We start from the raw sequence: 26,406 nt of genomic DNA on the forward strand, positions 1-26,406 counted from the left end.
TAGTAAGTATTTTTCCAAGAATTTGTCCATTTACGCTTTCAAATTTGCTAGCATAGAATTGTTGATAATATTCCAGTAGTAACTCTTTATTCTACTTTATCTGTACTTATGTCCCCCTTTATATTCATTATAGTGTTTGTGTTCTTCTGCTCTTTCAGTTGATCATTTATGGCAGAAATTTGTCTACTATTTCTTTTCAAAGATCCAGTTTTTGCTTTGTTGATTTTCTATATTGTAATATCTTTGATTCTATTTCATTAACTTCTGCTCTTGTTTTTTATTATCTCTTCAACTTAATTTAGGTTTATTCTGTCATTATTTTTCTAATTCTTAAGATATATACATGGCTTATTCATTTTGAGGCCTTCTTTTTTTTTTTTTTTTTTTTTTTTTATTTTTTATTTTTTTTTTTTGCTGTACGCGGGCCTCTCACTGCTGTGGCCTCTCCCGTCGCGGAGCACAGGCTCCGGACACACAGGCTCCGCGGCCATGGCTCGCGGGCCCAGCCGCTCCGCGGCACGTGGGATCTTCCGGGACCGGGGCACGAACCCGTGTCCCCTGCATCGGCAGGCGGACTCCCAACCACTGCGCCACCAGGGAAGCCCTTGAGGCCTTCTTTTAGACAGATTTAAAGCTAAAAATTTCTCAAGGATTAAAAAAGTGAGAGAACTTTCACTTTTGCTGCATCCCACAGGTCTTTTTGTGTAGTTTTCATTATCATTCAGTAACTTTCCATTGTGGTTTCTTTTCATTGTGAGTTATTTAGAAGTTTGTCTTTCAATTTCCAAATACACAAAGATATTCTCCTTATCTTTTTGTTATTAAATTTTAACTCAATTACATAGTGGCAACAGTTCCTTCTATATGGACCTATTCTTTGAAATTTATTGAGGCTTTTTTGCCTGATACTTGAATCAACTGTAAATGCTTCACATGGACTGAGGAAAAAATGTGTCTTTTCTAATTCTTGGTTGCAGAATTCTGTATATATCCATTAGATTAAGGTTATCAATTTTGTTATTCAGATTTTCCATATCTTTTCTGAGTTATTGCCAACTTATCGAAAATCAAGAGCATGGGTTGAAAGCTACTTCTGCAATACCAGGTAACCATTTTATCCTTATAGTTCTGCCACCTTGGGGTTCAAATATTTTAAGGTTATTTTGTTAGATACATGTATTAAAATTGCCACATCTTCAGGGCTTCCCTGGTGGTGCAGTGGTTGAGAATCTGCCTGCCAATGCAGGGGACATGGGTTCGATCCCTGGTCCTAGAAGATCTCACATGCCGCAGAGCAACTAAGCCCATGCGCCACAGCTACTGAGCCTGCGCTCTAGAGCCTGCATTCCCCTCTCAATAACAGTATAGCATCCTTTTACTTGCTTTGTTCTTCTCCTCATTAATGTCCATCATGTTGATATTATCTAAACTTTTTTTCTTTCAGGTGTCTTGTTGAAGTATAATATACATATAATAACAGGTACACTTTTAAGGCTTTTTACACATGCATACACCTGCGTTACCACACCCTGGATCAAGGAATAAAATGTTATAGATCAAGATACAGAAGCCAGATGATTGCTTTGTGCCTTTTCAGTTAACACACCCCAAAAGACTACTGTTATTATAAACTCCTGTCACCAGAGGTTAGTTTTACCTGTTATTTAACTTCATATAAGTGGAATCAACCAGTATGTTCTCTTTTGCATCAGGCTTCTTTTGCCCAATTTAATGTTTTTGACATTTATTCATGATGTTGTGTTTATCAGCATTTTGTTATTTTTTATTGCTGAGCAATATTTCATTGCATAAATATACCACAATATTTTTGAACTTCTCTTATTGATGGGCATTTAGGTTGTTTCCAGATTGGGGTTATTATCATTTTTATTGGGTTGTTTGGGGTTTTGTCTTTCATATTCTTAGATTTTTGCAATGAGTGTATATATATATTTTTTTCTTCCCTCTCTTCTTCGGCTTTCTATGAGCTGTTTAAGTATAAACTTTATCTTCTCTTTTCAGTATTAGGAAACTTACTTCCACATTTCTTCAAGTACTTATTTTCTTTTTATTCTTTTCCATTTCTGAGACTTCTGCCATCCAGATGTGAGCACTTCTACTTCTATCCTCCATATTCTCCTAGTTTTTATATTTTTATTTTGTATTTCCTACTTACTGTTGTTTTCTTCCTTCTCAAAGATTTCCTCAATCGTGTTTTCTGAGTCATTAATTCATAACTTAGCTGGATCCATTCTACTTGTCCTACCTATTGTTGTCTTTCTTTCAACCTTTGTATTTGTTGTACATATTTTTTTGTACATTTTAAATGTTTTCTCATTTGGGTCTTATAGTTTTATTTCCTTATCTCTTTAAATTTGGCTAATTTAAAATTCCTGGTTCATCTGTTTTAACACTTACGCTTCTTTGGAAAATATATTTCCAGCATGTGATTTTCCTTTTGAAGCTGTCGTATTCCTCTAATGTCTTGTTATTTTGACCAGCGAGCTCACTTCCTGTGGGAATGTCAGACAAGTACCGTGAAAGGCCGTGCACTCATCTGTAGAGGCCATGTCAGCTCAAGGGGTGGAGAGTGCGGGTCCAAGGCACCCATCGATCAGTCACTTCCGCACTCCAAAAACCACCCCCTTCTTGGTGAGAAGCAGCGTTAGGAAGAGACACTCTTTGCGCTGCAGTGCCCAGGCCTGGGGCTCTGAAGCGGCAGGGCACAGCAGGGCCTGATGGAGATCAGTGAGCTCCGTTTTCTCAGCCCCTCACCACTGCAGGGGTTCTGTGTTGTGGCCTTGAGCTTGCTCATGAGCACCCCAGGCCCAGAGATGTGAACGGAGGGGCAGGCACTGGTTCCCTCAAGGCAATGGCTGGTGGGAGCGAGAACAGACCCCCAGTGTGTGCTTTCCCTCACACAGCCCTGCGGGGCCGTCTGCTGCCCATGACCAAAGACACGGCCGCCCCCTACACACAGCAGCTCCAACAGCTGCCCCGTGACACCACGGTTTGCTCACCGTTCTCTCTCTCCATCCTGGGAGTGAATTTGGGAGGAGGGACCAGCAGTCCTGATGGTTCAGCCCCCATCTCCTTGACAACTTCAAATCTTTAAATCAGACAGAGCAAATGCCATATACATTGGATCTACCAGTTTTGAATCAGACTCTGTACACTTAAAGCTTCCCCATTTGGGTCAAAACTCAAAATCACTGTGCAGGAGCTGTAGTATTATCCTCACCTTGCAGATGGAACTGTGTATTATCAGCTGTGGATAGGAAATATGCATGAAAAATGTAAAGTGCTGCAATCACAGAATTCATTCCCTATTGCAATGGTACCAAGAGATTAAGCATTTTCGCCAATTTTAAGTCAAAGTATTAAAAGCTTCCTTTCGGCCTTTACTGCTGCCCCTCCTCTCTTTCTGTGCAAAGCAGGGTCACATTTATTTTAGTCAGATTCTCACAGTGCCTGCTGCTGCCAAATGTGGGCACTAAGAAACAGGAACTGGAAGGAAGCTGACAGCTTATCTGTTGATTTGTGCTTTTTACACAGCATGGGTAATGCAAACTGGCTTCTTCCGTTTCTTCCACACTGCCGGGGTTGCAGCTTATATAACTTTCAGAATTTAAGGTTCTATTTGCAAAAAGCTGATACCTACATCCTGCCTCCCAAAAACAACAGCCCAAATAAGATTCTTAGTAAGCAATGGATCTTGAAAGTTTAGACTAGAATCTTTGTTCCATGTCAGTGCTGGTTATATTTTCAAATCATATCTAAAATATTGGGGTTTTATTCCTACTCTGCTAAACTAAAAAAATATTCTAAGGATTTTAAAGTGTTTTTAAGCAGTGCTTTTTGGTTTCATTCTTTATTTTTAGAACCTAACAAAAATCTATTCTCATAGAAAACTACTTATAGTAATGGCATTTTGACAAAGTCTACAGAATTTTAGCCTAATTTACATTACAAAATTCTATAGCTTTTGTTAATAAAGTATTTTCCATATTCATCCATTCATTCATTCATTCCTGTAAATAAATATAAACTGAACACCTGCTTTGTGAGGCATTGTGGGAGGCATGGAGTCACAAGCTCGGTCAGAAGTCCTGTTTTGAAGAAGAGAGTGGGAACAATGACTTTATGCAAGTGAGTATAATACAAAGCAAAAAGCACTAAGTGATATAAAAGTGAAAAGAAAAGAAAAAAAGAAAAACGACTAAAATTGGCGTGGAAACTCAAAGAGTAAAGACTTTCCTGCCAGCTGGGGAATCTGACACAGCTTCACGGGAGACGTGACATTTGATCTTAGCCTTTTAAAGCAGGCAGAAATGGAAACGTAAAGGTGGGTGGAGGCACACGGGTGGAGGAAAGTTAGAGAATTCAATCAAAGAGGCAGGAGAAGAAAGGGCACGGATAAGCAAGCCAGAGAATGTGAAGAAGGTACAAGGTAAGTTGAGAATAATGTCCAAGAAGGACCCGTGTCCTTTAACCTCTGGCCTTCTTTGTGTCTAATACAGGGAGCCAGGCAAGGATTAGCCACAAAAACAAACAAGAGGATGTTCAAAGTTTCAAGAAATCTTAAAAGCTCATAGTATAACCTCTCTTTATTGGCCACTAGAGAATGGATTTGCTAAGCTTAAACAATTCTCTCCATTTTCCCAATAAACATACCGGCTAACCAATGCCAGAGCACATGAGTACAGGGGTGAGTGGACCTCCCTCCAGCACAGGCCTCTCTGGCTTCCACTCGGCGAGTTTCATACTGACCAGGATCTGGCTGTACTTGTTCCTAAAACATCTGTACCGCTTGGACTCCTTACTGTAATTATAGAATTTGGTTAAATACTAAGGACAGCAGTAAGATGAAAAATAATTATTTCTATAAGAGCTAAGTTGGATGCTTTGCAAAGAATTAGAAACAAGGAGTCACAAATTGTTGTTGAATCTGGTGTGGTGAGCTAACTACAAAAGAAAGTCAGAAATAATAGAAATTTGGAAGAATTCTTGGATAAAATGGTAAAGAAAAATCTGGAAGAGGCTGAGGTTTAGATCACTTAGTAAGTGTCTTAGTTTTTGCTCCACTTCCAGAAACTGAAACTGGAAATTGTCCAGAGATGTGATTTATGCCCCAAAACACATCAGTGAAGGAACTACCTTCAAAAATGGCCTCAGCCCTTATTAAGAGACTGGGTAATGAACACATATTTACATATTTGAAATAAATGGTAAAAGTACATATATTTTTTAATTTTCCAATTAATTTTTTGATTAATTAAACTATCATTGAGAATGCTGGTGTCTGCTCAGACCAACTACTCTGTCTTCACCGCCATATTTCTCTATGATAAGCAGGTGGGTTCTGACAACTGAAGGCTTTCATGTCATGGGGATAAACCCACACCAGGAAGTGATCTTACTTTATTCTCTGACAGTACTATTTCCAGTTCTAAACGCGACTAGACTTAATCACAAAGTCTAAATGCAGATCGAATAAATTCAGTAAGCATCTAACCTCTTATTTTTAATTTGGAAACATAATACTTTAACTTCTAGTTGTATCATGTTTTTCTCTTAAATCAGCTAGAACCTTGGCCAGTGGGGCAGGGACTGGTGGTTGCCTAACCGAACCCCTTGTTCCTTCCTGCCCGGCAGAGGCCTGTGTTACTAAACGTGCAGTGAGCCCCACTGAAGGACTACAACCCTTCGCTTCCCTTGTAGTCAACACACTGTTCTGTCCAAGGACCTAAGGACAAGTTGTTAGACTGCTCTTTTGGGAAGCCTCCTGAAAGGGGCAATAGACAGCTGGGGGAGTTCTTTTCCTTCCAGATGTCCACGTGGCAACTTGCTGAAGGAAGAATGCATCAAAGAAGGATGGGCACTTGAGCCCCTGAGGACACTATCAGCCAAGGACTGCACCCCACCCCGGGGTGGCGGTGGGGAGCTTGCTGGCTGTGGAAAAAAAACAAAAAACAGAAGAAGAAACTCTTCTCTCACTGAAGCCATTATTATTTTGGACTTTTTACTCTGCAATCATGGCTTTTCCTAACAGATGTAAGAGGTAACTTTTTATAAGAGGTATCATATACATAAACTGATTCTTTGTGATCCAGTCTTTACAAATATCACCAGAAAATGATTAAAAATAGTTTTCCACTTTATAATCTGTCTCTTCCCAGGGTAAGCCAAGGGAAGAATGTTCTAACAGAGTATCTGAGGAAGTCATGTTTCCAGAACTGCAAGCAATCTGCTACCAGAATGCCGAGCATTGCTGCCCAGATGAATGAACCAAATGGGACGCAGACGCTCCAAAGGCACGGCTGCGGGCACGGGTAAGGCCACAGGGAAACAGACGTTATTGGAAAAGAAGAAATGCATGAAAGAATTTTTCCCTTGGAGTCTACATTAAAACACATACATTTCTCTTGGTTTTCATGTGAAATTAGTTAAAAAGAAATTTATTGAACGTTACCATATGGATCTTTTATGAAACACCGTTTTAAAAAAAGCAGATTTTTTTTCTGAAGCAGATTTCCCAAATGCAGAAGGAGCAAATGAAACGCAAAGATGAACGTTGTTGGGAACAGTTAAAACAGGATCATGCTGAGCCCCTCGTGTCTTGCTGCCAAACCTCAGAATCCCAGGTCTTGGCATGGTCTTCCGTACATCCTGAGCCTATGTATGAGACTTGTTACCTGAGTTTTATAAGGAATTTCCTGTGAGGAATAACTTCTGACTTAAGAAAAATAAGCTCTAAGTTCCCCAAAACTAAGTTTCCTAATTCACAGAAACAATGGCCTTTTATCATCCATTCCCCTAACTTCCTGGATCACACAGGTCAACAACAGGTGGCAAGAGGAAAAGGCCTGCTCCCAAACTGATGGATTCTGTAAGCTAAGATTTTCTTTCGGCTGCTAAGGTTATAATTTCTTGTATTTTCCATTTTCACAATTCAGGGGACAAAGAGCAATATTTCACCAACTGACATTCAATCAAGACAACCTAATGAGCCGAAGAAGAAAAAACATCAGGTCACCCAGGTGTATTTAGCACCTCTATGCACTGCTTTGCAAGACTTAGACGACTTGCTCAATGTCTGTGCCTTTAGCGACCTCAGGACTGTGGATGTGCACCTCCACCAGAAACGGATGATCTTTTTGGAATGTGGAAGCCTTAGTTCTGACAACAAAACTCACTTTCCAGCACATCACCCTCCCCAAAGGGAGAGAAGCATTGCAAGGACACAAAAGAGTTAATGCTTTAATGAAAGAGAGATACATTTCTGAGACTGTAAGAATAATCAATCACTGATAACATCTAAGAGACAATGAGCTATGTACCAGGTACACAGAGGAGACTGGGCACTCAATCCTCTCCCCAACTTTACAAGGTGGGTATACTTATCCCCAGTGACAGCGGAAGATATGGCCTGGAGGCTATCCCAGGTCCCTGCAGCTGTGCAGGGTGAGGCCAGGGCTGGCCCCAGGTCCATATGACTCCAGAGCCCTATGCCCTTAACCACTTCACCACATTCCCCGAAATAACTGTGGGCACACCTCGTACGGCAGGAACAGGAATGCCAATCATTATTCTTACTCACCAATCTGCCAAGTTTGAGAAACATCATGGGTCAAGCAGCAGATCTCAGGAAATGGTGGGTAGACAAGGTGCAGCCACAAGACTAATGATGGAAAACATACTCATCATCTGTAGTAATTTAACACTACAAAGGAAAATCGGTGACCTGCTGTTAAACGGTCAAATTCTATTTTTCACTCCATTATTTACAGAATACCAAAGAAAAGTACTTCCAGTTATTCACTTCTGAAAGCGATTTTAGGAAGAGTGGGGAAAGGCTCCAACTAGGTCAGCTAATTATTCTACTTGTTTCCTCTGTTTTCAAAACCAGGGGCTGCCTCGCCCCCCAGACTGCTCAAGGCCCTAAATACAGACACCTCAGGATCAATGTCTGCCTGCCCTGGTTAACACGGCACAGTCTTCGAGCTCATTCTCAGCACAGACACACACTAACACAACCAACCAAAGAGGCCAGGAAATGGGAAATCTGCAGACCGCAAGGCATGAATTAGTTCCCTACACCTGCTTTCTGGACCTCTGCCTAAACTAGGGATGTGTGAAAGAAAGAACACTTGACTAGCATTCCAGAGACCCAGATTCAAGTTCTGATTTCCTCACTAAGTAATCAAGTGGTATGAAGCCAGTTTCATGTTCTAGGCAGTTTTCTGTAAAGTCAGGGGATTAATCAGTGCTTCTCCAATTGTGGTGAGTGTAAAGATCACCTGGCGAGTTTGCTAACAATTCTAGACACAGGCCTAAGACTATGCTTCAGTGGGCCCAGGAATCTGCATTTCAACAAGCATCCTGGGGGATTCTGATGCCGGTGGGTCCCCAAGGTAGTACCATGGCAGTTGCTGAAACAGTGGCCGGTCACCTCAAGGGTCTTCTGCTTAGCAGCTTCTGCACTGGTTGGCTGAACACAATCTGAAGAGAGACAGATGGGCGGGTGGGCCACCACGGCCTTGGAACACCATGTGCCCCTGGGGTTCACACCCAGGACATGTTCTCCTGAAGCCACGACCTCTCTCCCTCTTTCCAGGGCCCCTGGGATTCAGCAGGTAACATCCCTGCTGGGTTACAAATCCCCCTGTAGTACTACCTTGAACTGCTAGGGAACATAATCAATTACAATTCTCTCCGATTCCAAAGGCATGAGGCAAAGCAAACTCTGGCATGTGAATCGATCAATCAATGAACCATAAAGGAAGTGATCATTTCCCTGAGAGATCCCAGTTTTGTAGAAATATGTAAGTTATCCATAAGATCCAAACACAAAGACAGGTATTTCAATGAGAAAAAAGGCAGCAGAGCACAGTGGTTAAAACCCTGAGGCCTGGGCTTCCCTGGTGGCGCAGTGGTTGAGAGTCTGCCTGCCGATGCAGGGGACACGGGTTCATGCGCCGGTCTGGGAGAATCCCACATGCCGCGGAGCGGCTGGGCCCGTGAGCCATGGCCGCTGAGTCTGCACGTCTGGAGCCTGTGCTCCGCAACGGGAGAGGCCACAACAGTGAGAGGCCCACGTACCGCAAAAAACAAAAACAAAAACACCCTGAGGCCTGTCAGCAGTTATCCTTGGTTCCAACCTCAACTTCCCTATTCATCACCCACAAATGGATCACCTAGCCACTGCATTCACTCACCTCTAACACAGGTACAACGGTAGTATTTTAGAGAAAGATTAAATAATAAACGTTTGGAGAATAGTGTCTATGACATAGAAAGAGCTCTTTAAATGGAAATTACAGAGAAATCTGTTCTATCATTCACCAATGAGGGCTTAAAGGTGATACCAAGAAAATGACATAGAATATAAGAAACCAGGAAAAAAGAAATAATTCCTAAGATTCCTGCTCTTAGAATTTTTCAGAATATTGGCATGTCCATTGCTTCAAATTAATTTGGGCTATCCAGAAACTTCTGAACTTCCTAGACCTATTTTTCAGATCTCTAATGAATAACTTTCAGAAACTACAAATTTATCTGCTTCTATTTCAGCATTTAACACATATTTTGTCCCCATGCTTCTAGCGTAAATAACATCCCATGGTTTATTTTATTAATGATAGCAATTTGCTAACAGTACTTAATAAACAAAGTTTTTTTCCTTTTTCTTGTTAACCATGGTTTAATTAGAAAAATGTTTCCTAAATAATGAGTGTATATATATGTGTGTGGTGTATGTGTGTGTATATGCAGGATCTTAGTTCCCCGATGAGGGACTGAACCCGGGCCACAGCAGTGAAAGCGCCAAGTCCTAACCACTGGACCACCAGGGAACTCCCAATCTTAAGTTCTGAGTGCAGAACTACATGTTAGTTAAGAGTTATGTGAGGAGGCCTCGACAGAGTTGTTCCTGCTGGATTTTTCACATTCCTGTTCTTCATGATGTTCTGAGCTGAGACAGAATTTGAACCCAGGCCACGGTACATGACCATAAACACTATTTCTTCCTTTTTTATTACACAACATTTCAGAGGTTGAAAGGTGAAAATAATAAAATATAACACATTTATAAATCATATGGAAAGGAATTACTCACTAAAAATTGCAAAAAGAAGCTACTCACAAAATTATACACGTTTACTACAAATATTCCTTCACTGATGTGTATGCTTTGAAAAATAAGGATTTGTATTGATGAGCCAAATTTCACGTAAAAATTTTTTTAAAAAAGGAAATCAGAACACAGTGTCTTCTTTCCATTACTAAAATTTATATCCATGAGACTGATAAAAGCCTGTAAGCAGCAATTATTAGTCAATTTTCAGTTGCTAAAAATATTTTATTTTATTAAATAACTGATAAATAGGATTTTTACAAAACACATTGCATAGAAAAAAAGATGTTTGTGTTCCCAGGACTCTCTATGCCCTTTGATGCAGAGGCTTAGCACGTCTTCAGGGACAGGTCTACACACAACTTGCTTCAAGGTTGGCTCACCTGTCCGGTGGCCGCTGGCTTCAGGGCAAAGCATCTCAGAGCGCTCACGAAGAGTTAAGTTGCTGCACAAGGTTTTCAAGACATTTCAAATAATAGGCATTTAGAGGGGTTTCTTCTGAGCTTAAGAAAGCTGAGATAGAAAAATTAGAGCACAGAAGAGCAATTTATTAAACTTTAGCACTTCACTGAACAGTAGACACACACACAAACACACGTGAACAGGATTATCTGTGACAAAGTTCTATGCCAATTCTTGAGCGCTAGCATTATAAGAATATTTTTAAATTTAATATTTAAAATATTAAACATTTTAAAAATTAAGAAGTTATGGAATTTATTTTTAATTACTGGTTTAGCCACAGAGTATAAACAAAAAACGATACACCTCCATAATGGACACTATTACCTATGATCCCAAATGAATGCCTTGCTCTTTTTACGTACCACACCTCCTACCACATAAATTCAAACATTCATTGCCTCTAGAAACTCATGGTCATAGCTAGAAACAAACCGAAGTGGGGGGGGAACCCCAAAACCAAACCACTTACAAAAATTACACTGTAAAGACACAAATTAATAGCCAATAGACACAGAACAGTACAGGAAAGACACAGTTCAGTATCTTAGCGGAAAGAAGGTTTAGAGAATAATGCTCATTGCAAACTGGTATCACTTAAAATGAAAAATGCACTTTGAGAGGAAAACCCTGCCTCATATCATGATCACTTCACAGGACCGAGTGGATACTGGGGCAATGGGATCTATTCTTGGAAGACTGTAATTCAACTCCCTGATGTTAGACCAACATTTTCTGTTCAAGATCAGTTCTAACTGGGCCTAGTTCTTATCACGTAAGAACACACTTTAGCACAGTGGTAGCCACCGGCAAAAGGAAATTTGATACAAAAAAATGAGTTGGAGAAAGATCATTGACATGTCAAGAAAATACTGTATCTCAATCATTCATCTATTAGATCATTTTATTATTTTAAAAAATGTTACAATGAAAAACATAGACCAAATATTGGCACACTTTACAATGCTTCAACATAAAAGCTCCTCAAACATCAGTGTAGAAAACTGCCATTTTGCTGTGAACTGTCCAAATATATCATTAATCAGAGAATTCAGTGAACAGCTTCCAAGTTTAACTATAATCTCTTTAATAATAAAACTTACTTTTCTTTGCTGTGGAATATGCTTCATCCACTCTTCTTTTTATTGATGGATTTTTCAAAGTTGTTTTTGCCTAGGATAATACAGAGCAATCCATCAATTAGATTCATTCCCATGTGTTTAAGAATCAGGATAGCACAATACTAGGTCTGCGCTTGTTGACTACGGTATTAAACAGGATACTACAGAAGATAATAATGTAGCTGGAGATTCCACCCCACTCCACCCCACTGTGCCACCGCCCACCCCTTCCCTATCTGACTTGATTTTTACTGTCCCATGTTCTTCCTTTTCCCCCTTTTCCCTCTTTTCCCCCTTCTCCCCTGATCTCAATTTGCTATTTTAAACTATGCCATCTCAGTTTCAGTATTTCATTATTTCCTTAAACCTCAGATTTCAGATCAAGGATACACAATACTAGCAGTCGGTCAGTTGGTCAACAAGTATTTACTGAGCGATTCCAAAGTGCATAACCCTGTGCTGAGCCCTGGGGGTACAGGGGTGACAGTGACAAGAGCAGCCTCTGTCCTCACGAGTGCTGACACCAGCCAGTGCGCACCAGGGACGGCCAACTGCGTGAGCACCGTTTGGGGATGGCCATTTATCCTAACACTGTCACCTGGTCACTACTCAGCCACTAGGTACACACAGGTATTTCTCTCAGGAGTGAGACGTCTGCAATCAAAGAGAAGACCAGAGGCCAGAGAGAGCAGGTGCAAGTCCCACCTGCTGGCCGTTCCCCTGGGGCTGGCCCTGTGTCACAGCCTTACAAGGACTGAGCTGACTTCAAAGTTCAGTGATGACGTGTCCTAGAGAAAGGCGAATCTCGCAACTGGATAAAACTTCATTGTTCGGCCTGACTTCAAGATGAGTTTTTCCTTGACATGTCTTTTAGAAGAAACAGTTCATACTAGCATTGTACCAATATGGCAAATCAAGTTATATTAACAGGGAGAATTCACTCAAGAGAGAAACACTTGGAACTGAGACACCTCCTATTGAAATGATTACATGAAAGATTTTGACAGATAGTTTACTAATGGTTTGAATGCACAAAGGCAACACTATCTGTGACTTTGATTTTTTCCTTGCTGACAGTCCTCTGACGTCCCAAGAGCCTTGGTGTTTGCCCCCTAGGGACAACGATTTTAAAAACTGACCTTTTGGTAATTGTGAATCAGAGCCCAAAGCGCAGCTGCTCCAATCCTCTGAGCATTTTGATTCTCACTTTCCAGACAGGCAGCTAGCACACTAATGACTTTTTCTAATAATAAGCACATTAAAAAAAAAAGTTTAGTCCCAGACAATACATTGTATTCATATCTTAGACTGGTCAGATAACCCTTTTTACCCACCAAACAAATACAAAGTTGGCAAAAGCCATCTTTTATAACATGTGGTATGTGGGAGAACCACCTGGAAACAAATTGTTTTCACAGCAGGCACAGGGAAGCCACGGCTGCTTAACTTTTTCGGCCCTAATTCAACAAAGGCACATTCATTTAAAGACAATGATAGAGCAGAAGTAAGCCACTACACAATGAGTTTATCAATGAGCTGTTCAATCATATCTCACATTGTCACATGCAGGAAAACAGGACTTGCTCTTATGATAAATTATAAAGACATTATACAAACGTATCAATAGCATGGGCTACTATATAAAACAATAATCAAGAAATACCATATTAGTTAAGCCTTTTAAAAAAGGACTAAACATTTCAAAGGCATGTTTGTGTGTGTGTGTGTGTGAGAGAGAGAGAGGAAAATGTTATTTAAAGGCGTAACAACACACAAGATACACCCCCTTTGTGCAAAGCTGGCCAGAGTATGAAAGACTTACAAATTATCTGCAGCAGCCTACTCATTTTAAAGTAGAGATGTCTAGCCCCAAGGAGATCGTCCAAGTGTTTCAGAACAAACATGAACCTATTTTACTTAACTGTATGTATCATTAAATTCTATCAAATTATTTTCCCTCTAAAATGTGTGATTTTAAAAACATGTTGCACTCTTAGGGGTGAAACACTTGTTATTGGGAACTCTATGTATTATCCCAACCTCAATGAATGCACCTAATGAAACTGTAACCTAGCTGAGGGCAGTCTGTGTGTCTGCTCACTGGTGAATATTCACACTGCAAGTTTATTGTAGAGGCTCAATAAATACTAGTTGGATGAAAGATTCCATAACTAAAGCAAACAAAAATGAGTTTAAGTAATCTTATTTAGCATTTTAAAAGAAATTTTAAGAAATTTAAAATCTTTTACAGAAAAAAAAAAAAAAAAAGCGGCTCCATAAAGTGAACTCTGTGCAGCGGAGGGACAGACAGCGTGGAAGTGAGGTGTGGGTGCAGCAACTTTCTGCCGACTACCCCTCCTGCCTCACCACCTGCTCTGCACTCCCCGCCACCTCTGTATCATAACCTACCCAGACCCAGCCTATATACAACAGTTACCTGATGCAATTCATCATGTGAGGTGATGGGTGGCAGCTGGTACTCTTAGGGACCATCATCAAATGGGAGGGTGATTTGTGTGTTCTCCAACTGAGTATCATCCAGGGATGTTTCCATACTTTTTATCAGACACTCAGAACATATAACCCATGATCTAAATAAGTTTATATAACTCCTTCAACCAGTTACTATCTCTTAAAATTTTTAATAAAGTACTGTATAGGTACTGTATAATGTATAGGTCACTTAATGTAGTGTCCCCTCTGATAATGCAAGTGCATCAATTTTTTTAAAAAACACATTTTATTGTGAAATATAACATGTATACAAAAAAGCATGTAAAACATTTTTAAGTTTAACAAATAGGTATGAACTGAACTCACACAGAAACAGAGAAATAACCTCGAGAACAGATGTGGATTTATTTTTATTTATCTGCTCGGAATTATCTGAGTCTCCTGAATCTATGGATTAGTGTCTGACGAAAACAGTTCTTAAAATGTTTAGCTGTCATCGCTTACATTTCCTCTCTTCTCTCCTTTGAGGACTTCAATTAAACATGCAATTAGACTGTCCCAATGTATCTGCTATGTCACTTACCTTTTTTTTTAAACCCTTTATTCTTTTAATCCTTTCTCATCTTTTTTAGCTATCTGTGCTGCATTCTGGGTATTGTTTTTCTGATCTATCTTCTAATGCCTACATTTTCTCCTCCACTGCACCTAACTTGCTGCCGACATGTATACTGAGTTTTTAATTTTGGCTACTGAAGTTCTAGAATAGTCCTGTCTAATAGCACTTCCTACAATGATGGAAACATTTATATGTATGTGGTCTAATAAGATAGCCAATAGCCACATGTAGCTAGTGTGACTAACAAACTGCATATCTTAATTTACATTTAAACACCTGTAAGTGGCTAACTGATTATCATACTCAACAGTGAAGCTCTGCTTGGTTCTATTTTTTTTTTTCTCTCTCTTTTTTTTTCTGCTTTTTTTTTTTTTTCTGCTTGGTTCTTTTTCCAAATCTTTCAATTTTTCAGTTTCCTATTCCCAGCAAATACTTTCAAGTTTGTCATTTATTTATCTAAATATTGTATTAAAAAAGTCATTTCAAATCTGTGTTTTACAATTCCAACATCTGAAATCTAGGCAGATAAGTTGATATTTTTCCCCCTGCTGTTTCTCACTCATGTTGCCATTTTTCCTGACAAGCTTGGTCATCTTTAACTGTATACTGGCTGATGCTTTTGAAAAATTATTTGTGGAGGTTCCCTGAGGCCCAGTACAAACGTGTCCTCCATCCATCAGAGGGCAGTTTGCTTCTGCTCAGCCCCCAGCGGCACTGTCAGTCGAGGATCAGCTCCAGCCAAGGTCATGGGCCACTTGTCTATGTGTGTCTGGGGTGCAGAGCTGTGAGGGGCAGTCTGTGGTGCCCATTCTCACACTTGTTTTTCTTTTCTTTCTAGTCGCCTGCATGAGGTTTGGGGCACCAATTTAATTCTGATTCATCCTTTTCTAAGAGGTTAGTCCTTTGAGATTCCAGCTCAATACCTGCAGGATGGTCCATAAGACTCCAGAGATTCCTGGTGTCTGTCCCCTCCCCTGTTGGCACTCCTGGACAAAAGCCCAAGCACACAAAGCTGGCAAATGTCCTGGGAGCTAAAGAGCCTTCTACAAACTTCTTACCTCTCTGGGCACAGACTTTCAATCAAAATTGGCCTATAAGTTTCCCACTATGTTTTCAGTTCTTTGATTTTTTAAGGTGAATTTTAATACATTTTATCTAGCATGTTTTTGTTGTTTTCAGAGAGGACATCTACGCTGACATGACCAGACACAAGGAGTACTCTGCATCTGTTTAAACAGCAAAGTCAAGCCCCACTGCCCACTCTACTCCTGGCCATCTAAACTGGATGTTTGGGTGCTACTATCAGAGTTATGCAGCCTTGCTGGGGAGATTTCCAAGCTGCCTGACCCTGCCAAGCATTCCCTCTGGATCCCCAAGTGGAGACGGAGGCAGTGCCTGCGACACATCCATGTAGAAACGGCACAGTTGCTGCCTCCTACCCTGCCTCGAAGGCCCCTGATCTGACATCTGTGGGGCTGGGGAAAGCTCCTTCTTTAAGCTAACGAAGGAGAGAGCACATTGCTGATACAAGGAAATGTTTAAATATAAATCCTGAGTGATCCAGCCTTTTGGCTCTCTGAGCAGCACCCTGGCAGTCAGCAATAACAAGCATCTTACGAAAGGCAGCAAAAAGGGAGCCAAGAAGAAAGTGGTTGACCAATTTTCTAAGAAAGATTGGTATGATGTGAAAGTACCAGCTATGTTCAATATAAGAAATATTGGGAAAACACTGGTCACGAGAACTCAAGGAACCAAAATCACATCTGATGGCCTCAAGGGTTGTGTTTTTGAAGTGAGCCTTGCTGATCTGCAGAATGATGAAGCTGCATTTAGAAAATTCAAGCTAATTACTGAGGACGTTCAGGGAAAAAACTGCCTGACTAATTTGCATGGCATGGATCTTACGCATGACAAAATGTGCTCCGTGGTCAAAAAATGGCAGACCACGATTGAAGCTCACGTCGATGTCAAGACTACCGATGGTTATTTGCTTCGTCTATTCTGTGTGGGTTTTACTAAAAAATGTAACAATCAGATTCGGGAAGACCTCTTATGCCCAGCACCAGCAAGTCCCCCAGATCCAGAAGAAGATGATGGAAATCATGACCAGAGAGGAGCAGACAAATGACTTGAAAGAGGTGGTCAATAAACTGATTCCAGACAGCACTGGAAAAGACAAAGAAAAGGTCCATGATGTTTTTGTTAGAAAAGTAAAAATGCTGAAGAAACCCAAGTTTGAACTGGGAAAACTCATGGAGCTACAGGGTGAAGGTAGTAGTCCTGGAAAAGCTATTGGGGATGAGACAGGTGCTAAAGTTGAACGAGCTAATGGATATGAGCCACCAGGTCTAAATACCTGTTTAAAATTCAGACTTTTAATGGTGACAAATAAAATATCTTATTTGTGAAAAAAAAAAACAAACAAACCCTGAGTGATCCAGAAATGCAGACTTTTCCTTCAGCTCCCTAAAGCCTGACCTTTTCCCAACTCTCTCAATAATAAAATTGCAGTTAGCAGTCCCCAAAGAAAAAACTTATTCTGAGAAAGGTGAATGCTAACAGGTGATGGCAGGAAGAGGAACAGATGCCTCACACGGGCCGTCTCACTGCCCTCGGAGGTAGGGCCCTAACGTCACCCTCATTTCACAAACGTAAGGACTGAGGGAGACACAGCGAAGGTGGATGGAAACCTGGAAACAAGTCGCTGGAGCCCCCTCCCCCATGGCGGCCACACAGAGTCAGCAGAGGGGCCACGGGAGAGGAGATCATCGTTCATTCAGGTGAGTTAAAGGCTGGCTGAGCTTCTAAAATCTTCCCCTGCATTTCTAGCAATTCAATAATTATTATCAGAAAACTAGAATCATGACTATACACAACAGAATGTAAGCAGAATCCTTTCCACTTGGAAAACTCCGTGTTTCATAGAAAAACACCTCTACGAAAGTTTAAGTGAAAAACATGAATGGAAAGAGAACTAATACATCTGGAGCATCTACCATGTACCACAAACACTGCCAGGCAGTTTCTGTGTTAACAACTGATTTCTACCGAAGTCAAGAAAGGAGGGACCATTTTCTAGATGAAGAAAGGGGACCCGGAGAAGCTGCCCCAGGTGACGCTGCGGGAGCACACGAGGGCCTGGCAGCCGGCACCAGGTACGTGGGAGTCTAGAGCCCACCTCTCTTCTTTTCATGATAACGCGCCTCCTCATAAAACTTGAAATTCACACACGCCTCACAGAAACAGCACATGGCTGCACAAACAGATGTTTCCACTTCGCTCCTTCTGTTCCAAAATTTTTCTGAATCCTCACTGATCCTCGCCTCCATCTGTCCTGAGATCAGAGAATGGAGTCGCTGTGAAGCTACTGTCACCATGTGCTCTTGGGTCCTGAACTCTGCTGCCTGCTCAGTGTGGGTCTCCAGCTCACACACCCACTGGGCGCCCACTAGTGACGGGCGCGAGTCTAGCTGCTCCAGAGAAACGTGAACAAGAGGCAGAAACCTCTTGACTCGTAAGAGCTTATGTTCCAGTGCAGGCAGACGAGGAACCCGCAGGTACACACCGAAAACACAGTGCAGCAGCGGGTGGTACTGCTGTGGAGAAACGTACAACAGGGCAAGGGGCAGGGGTGAGAGCGCGGGAGGCAGGAGGAAGAGGTGGGGTCGCCACGCGGACAGGCTGGTCTGGGCAGGCTCCACGGACAGGGCGGCACCCGCTCGAAGGCGTGCAGAAGTCAGAGGACCAGGACGAGGGACGGGAGGAGGGAGGTGAGGCCCAGGCCCACCTCGGTACCACCTCCTGGATCCAGCCTGGCTGTCGTGCAGTGACTTGTTAACCTGGGAGACTCAGCAGCATCTCAGGGGTGGGAATCACATCCGATTCGATTCGTCCCTACAGCTGCGGCCTCCCATGGTGCCTTGAACGTGGCACGTGATGCATAAGCACCTGGCACATTTATAAACTACTCTGTGTTTTCACCTGAATAACCACACGTATAAATGGATGCGTGTGGTGTACAGGCAGAATACTCACCATTAGCCAGGATCTTGGGCTTATTGGCAGGGTTGAAGCAAATGTTATGAAAAATAAGAAGAGGTAAAGAAGGGCTGCTCTTATGCTTGAATCTGCTCATCTCTGTAAGTAAGTCTAAACAGCCATCGAGCCTCAGGATCATTTGCTGCCCATCTTCTCCAAGTGATATATTCAGCAGTAACTTCAACCAAAGAACGGTCAGATTACTGAGATGTTTATTTCCTCCTTTTGGCAACGTTAGAGACAGAAAGTTCTGTAAGAAGTTACTCTGTGGATAAATAGAGAGAATATTATTTTCCTCTTGAGTCTTTTCATTATTTTCCTAGACCCTCAGAGACCAAGTACTAGCATTCTGCTCCTCTTTTCCCCAACTTTAATTTCTCCTTCCTCCCAATACCTTCCAAATACTCCATCTATACTGTTTCCAGGTATAATAAGTGAAAAGGTTAAGGAGAACAAAATAGTGCTCAAATTTTAATTCTTACTAATCCTTTCCTGATGATGGATAAAGTAACTAGTCAACTCTTAGTTATTTAGGATTGATCATTCAGTTTGGGGATTATTTCAGGCTTCTTGAGTTTTCTCTTTATGTCTGCCTTCTGGCAATTTTGCTACTCATTTAAAGCTATCCTACAGGAAAGAAAAAGAAACAAAACCTCAGTCAGTCTTGGACACCAGTTAACAACTCTGGTAGTACCAAGGACAAGTGTTTTTTTAAAAAAATCTGTGAGTACATCTTATATTCACTTTACCCCAGCTGCTCATCATTACAGATGATTTCTCGTGGCTACATGTCATTCTTGTAAACTTACAGATGAGAAAGCTCCATTACTTAACTGTAAGAGTTATTTCAACCTCCAAATAAAACTCCTTCTATAAAACCACACCAAACCCTGAACTATGTGAAAGACAATAACTTATTGCCTAGAATAATCTGTATGCAAACAAGGAAAGAAAGCATAAAAGTATTAGATCAAGAAGAAGCTCAGGACAGCATGGGAACCACAGGCATTTGGATCAGGGTGTAGAAATACAATCACTTAACTTTCACAACTCTCCAGAATAGCTCATCTTTCTTCCTGTTTAACAATCTATTCTGGCTTATTTCTTGGGTTCCCCTACACCTAAATCAAAATTTTGGCTTGAATCTATAAAATAAATTCTGCACTTTTACATAAAAGGACTGAGCACAAGAACGAAACGAGCTACAGAAGCATTAGCAACACCACCCAAGCAACAAGTACACTGCAGAACTGCATCCCACTCCGCCCTGCCCTTGCCACCACTCACACCTCTTCCCACCTCTCAGCCCAAATTAGTGCTTTTTAGATTCATCCCTTGTCTTTCCCATTCAGCTAGATTCTGCCATGATCTTGGAGATCTGGAGTTGACAACAGTGATAAAATATATGATAGTACTTTAAATTGTAAATATGCTCTGGGCAGTCCTTCTTTTTGTTGGGCCTAAAGACGTTTTTAGACTATTTCCTGCACTGGGTAGAATGCAAAGAAATATGCCATGGTAGAGAGAAAACAGATGATTTTAGAATTTTAGTTGTACAATAGCATTAGCTACATTTTCTAATAACTACAGATGAGTTACGGGAGGTGTAGCTGGAAGTGTCCAGGGCTCGTCATAACAATGAGCAGAGGAAGGCTCGGAGGATTCCTAATTAGAGCAGAGGAAAACTAACCTGACTGATCTGCACCTGAAACGGAAATCTGATGAAATGGAGTCCGATCACACTTATATCAGAATACGCTTAAGGGGACTTCCCTGGTGGCACAGTGCATAGGACTCTGCACTCCCAATGCAGGGGGCCCGGGGTTCGATCCCTGGTCAGGGAACTAGATCCCGTATGCATGCCGCAACTAAGGAGCCTGCCTGCCACCACTAAGAGCCGGCGCAACCAAATAAATACATTTTTTTTTAATAAAAAAGGAGAAAAACAAAATATGCTTAAGTACCTTACCAAAATCATAGATTGGGGGTTGAAATATCTTAGAGATCATTTTGTTTAACCTAAAATTTTTTTGAATGAAGAAACTGAAGCTTAAAAAGAATAAGCATCAGCTCAGTCACACATCAGATCCAAGATTAGCATTTATATTCCACTTGGGAATTCCTACTTTGCTTCCTACCAGCGTGCTCTCCGTAAGCAAGTGGCAGAAAGCACTGTCTCCCCCCGCAACAAAATCCAGTTCCGGGTGACTTCACACACACACAGCAAATATCCAGCCATGTGCTGGCAAATAAACAGCTGAGGTGAGAGTAGTAGTAGAGTAGTAGGTCCCTGATGTGCATGGCGTGAATATTCCCACCATGGCTGATTTCAAAATACCACCAAGATGTCAGCTGGCTTGCAAAATTCCTGAAAATTAACAAAAACACTCATGAACCAGCGTGAGTTAGCTCCAACATAGCACTGAGAAGATCTTTGTTTAGTAAGACTGCTATTTATTTAGAGACTGCACTCAAAGTGTGTTTTTTTTTTTTGGAGGGGGTGGTGGCTGGGGAGATGACACAATAGAGGAAAAGGAGACTCAATTTCGCAATTTACCTTGGCATTCATGCAAATGAAAGGGAAGCATTCAAATTACTATGTACTAGTAAGTTACAGATAATCTGATCATATTCAAACTTTAAGGGATCTTCCAAATTAGGGATCCTGTTTATACACACCTAAATACAGCCTAAGGGAACATATGTATTGGGTTTGCTTAAGCCAACCGTCCCTCTTAAAGCGCCCAAGTTGAAACCAGGGGCGGGAAGTCACGTTCTGGCACAGGAGTCTCAGGGACTGAAAAGTCACCTGTGTGCCATAAAGAAGTTAGGTATAACTTGGGGAGGGGCTGTGATTTCATAAACCGCTTGACAATGTAAATTGAACTAGAACTGTTATGCTCAATTTGGTCTGTTTAAAGACCAATATATCGCTTTTATGATCTCAAAATAAATATAACACAGCTGCCTTTCTAAAACCGTCATCTTTGAGAGAGAGAAAATACAGTCCAAAAGCTAAGAAGACAAACTAAAAGGGAATGGTGTGATCATATTCTAGTTTCTGTCACTTTCCATGTATCATCTATCAACAGGCTTTAAACAAAGTGAACCTCCTGATCCTTTTACAATCCTTTAAAATAAAATGCCTTAAAATCATAATAATTAATCCTAGAAACTGAGTTCTAGACTTGTCACACATGTCCTCGGTTGAAAGGATTATTTTACTGAGTCTCTTTTTTATGATAGGAAGGAGAGTTTAAGTACTCACTTTTTGAATTACCCCTTTACAGTCATGAGACAAGGCCAGGTTTGAAAGAAACATGAAAACCATCTGCTGGACTGCAGTGTTCTCGAGAGGCACCTGGGAAGCCATCTTCAGGATACACAGCATCAGGGAGCTGCCAGGGGCCCCTCGATGTGCAGCTTGAACAGGATATTGTCCGTAACTTGACCAACAGAGAGAACTGCAACCTTCAAAAACAACAGTCCATCACAACGTCATCTCAGCTTCACGCTTTAGTTCAACAACCTGAGTGGTAAAGCATGTCTATCAAAGGACTCGGCCATTAGCCTGTGAACTGCAATGGCACTGAAGGCTGGTGCTGATATGTCTGCATCTGATCTAATGGACTGAGGGCCTAATGACCTCAATAAAGCATTTAAAAAGACTGTGGTCTAATGCCTCCATTTTCCAGAAGAAAAAAATGAGGAACATGATAATCCTGGGGTGGGAGGACAGGACAAATGCCACCAGCCATATATGCTAAACGACATCTCAGGGCTCAGAGGTGTCAGTGACTTGCTCAAGGTAACACAGCTCACAAGCAGTGAGCGCCAGCAGTAGCATCAACTGGTTTTCCAGAGTCCAGTGTTTACTCAGTAAATTAAACAACTATATGGGATTTATCAAAGGAGAAAAATAATCATAAAAGAATTAGAAATACATTTTACTGTATTGTAACGTAAGCCTAAGGTGTGATTAGCTTGTGAAAGTCCATGCAAGGAGGCCAGCTTAAGTACAACTAGATCTGAATCAAATACATCCTGTAAAATAAACTCATAAAAGGTAAGTAAACACAAATAAATAGAGTGATCTTTCCTGTATTCACACTACACAGCAGTATCCAAATACCAAGGTTTCCGTTCATGTTACACAAAACTATCACTAAATGATGCAGGTTTGCTTGGAAACAAGACAGGAAAATAAAAAGCTTCTTCCTCAATTAGAGCCACATTCTAATATTTGCATCAACTGTAAGTATGTAAGTAACACAGATTATGGTTTCAAAGATCTATCGTAAAGTATTGGGTTGGCCAAAAGTTCGTTCGGGTTTTTCTGTAGCATCTTATGGAACAACCCCAAACTTTGGCCAACCCAATATATGTTTCTTTTGCTCAGTATCTTGCAACGGATTCTTTTCTTCCCCTAAGCACATCTCCCTAAACCCTAAATTAAGGAGTGACGGGTGGGGTAAAAGAAGGATGATGTGCAGAGGCCACACTTCAGAGACCGCCGTGCCCCGCCGGTCACACTGCGAGAGGCCGTGAGCCGGGGTGGGGGGCAGTGAGAGCAGAAGTGAGGACGGAAAGGTCAACAGCAGCGGCCTGAAAACAAGGACGACGCTGCCCTGCAGTGCTCTCCGTACACCACAGAGCCTGAGGCTCTGTTCCCGCCAGCTCACACGGCCAGAGGCACGCGGAGTGGGCGACAGGACAGGCGGCTCCAGGGTGGAGGAAAAAGCCACCCCCAGCACACAGCAGTGACAAGATGGCTGTGAATATTCTCAGTTCCGGTCCTTTCTCTGTCTGTCTTTTGATACCGGGCGAATCCAATTGCTACGCTGCTGACTGTTGCTAGAAAAAGCACGCAAACCTTAAACTTGCTGACTAAGCCTTAAATCTGTGACCCTAAGTTTACATGGGAACTTCACACTGCCCGCAATGCCCCCCACCTCCTTCCCCTCAAACAGCTACCTCACACCTCCTCTTCCCACGTCACCTCCCCGCCTGCTCCACTCTCTCTTGGTTGCTGGCCTCTAACAATGCAGGGCCCCGGGAGGCTCTCAATAAAAAGTCTGTCAAATGCAGGAATGAAAGAGGCACCCCAACGATACCATCTGTTGCCAAGCCAACCAAACCCAGAACTACCTTTCATCACGCCAGCCTCCTGCTCTAGAATCTCTTAAAGTTTTAACCTTAACCTGTTTTTAAGGTCTTCCATCATAATTTTCACTCTCAATTTTCCTCTTAAATTCAATGTTCCGCTGCCACATAATCACGACAGTTTCTCCCTCTCTATTCCCTGAGCTGTCTAATGACTCTCCTGTCTCATCAAACATATACTAACGTAACTGCTCGTTCTTATAATACCTATGAGAAAGCATACCTCTAACCAACATACCCTCAAATAAGTGGAAGAAACACTTCAAAATGTATATTCATTTTTCCACTTTAACAACATTACATAAGATTAGTATTGTAGTGTATTTTTGAAAGGCAGCGTTGGGTTCCATTTACCATTTGGAAAATTTGCAGTATAGACACAAAGCAGCTGCAGGGCAGTTAGCATCAGTGAATCATCCATCAAAAGCCAAGGCCAGAGAGAGTGCAAGACAGGGACGAGATGAGCTTCCAGGGCTGCCTCCTGCAGCAGGAAGGAAACAAGGGCAGCATTAGTCTGAATAATGAAAATATAAATTAAAATCAAAGCCAAAAAACTTGTCACCGACATGAGACAAAAACTGAATTGATTTGTGTTCTGATTAGAGAAAGGAATCCTATGGACAGATTCAGCACCTTGCAACCCGGACTGCCCTGACCACAAGCCTGACCAGTCTCAGGAAGTCCCTGCAACACTGGGGTGACCAGGATACGCAGCTTAGGTCAGAAATGTAGAAAAACAGCTTCTGAACATGTAAATTAAGCAAGACAGTGATATCTTGCAACATTAAATAAACTCTTATAAGTGCTATGATATGGTTAAGAAAAGGGATTTTCTGGTTAAGGAAACATTCTGATCAATTCTGAGTTCTCCCCTCCCCCCTCTCTCCCTGTGTGTAGGTATATGTATATATATCTAATATGTGTGGCTAGACAGATAGATCAGAAGTAGATTACTGTTTTTAAATAAGTTGGATATGATAAACTTCAGTCAAAATATTATGCTAAGTCAATAATTCTTAAGTAACTCAGGTTTTATTACGAAGATCAGTTACCGCTGGGACAATATTATGGACAAAATGTAACTATCGGCAGTAAACACAACAATTTTTTTAATGAACAGAGTTACTAGGCAATTTGTAGAGCCATGTGCACACATGTGGGCCTCATATAATGCCCTACACAATTTTATGGAGTATCAATGCTCCATAAAGAGAGTGGGCAGGTTATTCCCAATGTTACTCCCCACTCCCCGCAGGCCTGGAGCACAGCCCTACGACTGCCGCAGACGACCCTGCTTCCTGTCTCACACAGAAGGCAGGAACGGCGAGGTGCGAGCTCCTGCTCTACTCTGCCGTTCCGTGCACACGGTGTATCTGCGTGTCCCTGCACCCATCCTTCCTGCCTGGCAGGGAGCAACAGGTGCTCCTCTTTGGGCAGAGACTGATCCGTCCACCTGTGTTCTGGAACACAGCCCCGCGTGCCTCCTCGGGGATCTTTACCCATCTATTAGCTCTTCCCTTCCTGTCTCTTTAATAACTAGGCCCCGATTTGCTCATTTGTTTATATTTAAGCACTTTACGTGTCAGGAGTAAACACGCACACTAGCTTCCTTTGATGCTGTATGTCCTCAATTGTAGCTGCTGCTTTTCAGAGCCAAGCTCCTAGGAAGAGTGCTCTTACTGCTGTCATTTCCCAGCTATTACTTAACCTTCAGCTTACTTCAATTTCTGTTCCGAACTGGTGAGGCTGGTAAAATCGCTCCTACCTTTAGAGCTGTCAAACCCTCAGGCACTGTGGCAACTATCAAGGGCTCTTTGTTCTTCGTTTCCATGCAGTCCCTCTATCCTAGATCACCTCCAAACTCTCTCCAGCATTCCCTTCTCAGCTGTTCTCTGTCTCCTCTTCAATAGTTGTATTTTCTGAGGACATGACCTAGGCTTTCACTATATGCCCTCTTGGGAAATGTCAACAGCAGTCACGGCTACAAACCCCTCTGTGCACTGCTAGCTCCTAAGATCCCCAGCCCGCGCCGCCCCTCAGAGTCCCAGAGCCCTGTAATCCACTGACTACCAGCCATTCTCCACCCCGAGAGCCCGAAGACTCTACACTGTGACATGCGAACGCAACACGAGGATCCCTCACGGCTACAGGCCGCTCTGTTAGGCACGCCTGCGGCAGACCTGAGCCTGGAAGTCAGTCTACATCTCTCTTCTTTCTCCTCGGTCTCTCGCACTTGCTCCCCTCCCTCCTTCCCCGCTCTCCCTGCCCGGCTAAGGTCTCGTCACCTCTTGCTGCACCAGCACATTCACCCCCTCTAACCTTGCCCGCTCTTCATTCCATCTACCTCACAGCCCCGGTGACCTTTCCGGTATGGAAACTCCTCCGTGTCATACGTATAGACAGCCGGGTGGGGCGGG

At 42.0% G+C, this 26,406-nt stretch overlaps 1 protein-coding gene and 1 pseudogene across 5 annotated transcripts in view; one reads left to right on the plus strand and one right to left on the minus strand.

The window, feature by feature from the left end:
- Positions 1-26,406, minus strand: part of RTTN (rotatin) — a 176,044-nt gene that overhangs the window by 17,108 nt on the left and 132,530 nt on the right. For 3 of the 4 annotated variants that reach the window (XM_082641619.1, XM_082641620.1, XM_082641617.1), the window contains exons 44-49: positions 24,344-24,470; positions 22,095-22,297; positions 18,824-19,091; positions 12,858-12,961; positions 11,701-11,770; positions 10,340-10,648 (exon numbers count right to left, since the gene is read on the minus strand). In XM_082641619.1, the coding sequence (XP_082497745.1) occupies positions 10,563-10,648; positions 11,701-11,770; positions 12,858-12,961; positions 18,824-19,091; positions 22,095-22,297; positions 24,344-24,470 (858 nt within the window). In that variant the 3' untranslated portion in view covers positions 10,340-10,562. Of the gene's footprint in view, positions 1-10,339; positions 10,649-11,700; positions 11,771-12,857; positions 12,962-18,823; positions 19,092-22,094; positions 22,298-24,343; positions 24,471-26,406 lie in introns of those variants that run through there. The other variant, XM_082641618.1, reaches the window with a different exon arrangement.
- LOC309814798 (40S ribosomal protein S3a-like) lies at positions 16,383-17,180 on the plus strand (annotated as a pseudogene). Its single transcript has one exon. The product of its transcript is annotated as a 40S ribosomal protein S3a-like (transcript).

This window comes from Mesoplodon mirus (assembly GCF_964341445.2).
Source record: "Mesoplodon mirus genome assembly, chromosome: 13".
In the NCBI taxonomy this organism is placed as follows: Eukaryota; Metazoa; Chordata; class Mammalia; order Artiodactyla; family Ziphiidae; genus Mesoplodon; species Mesoplodon mirus.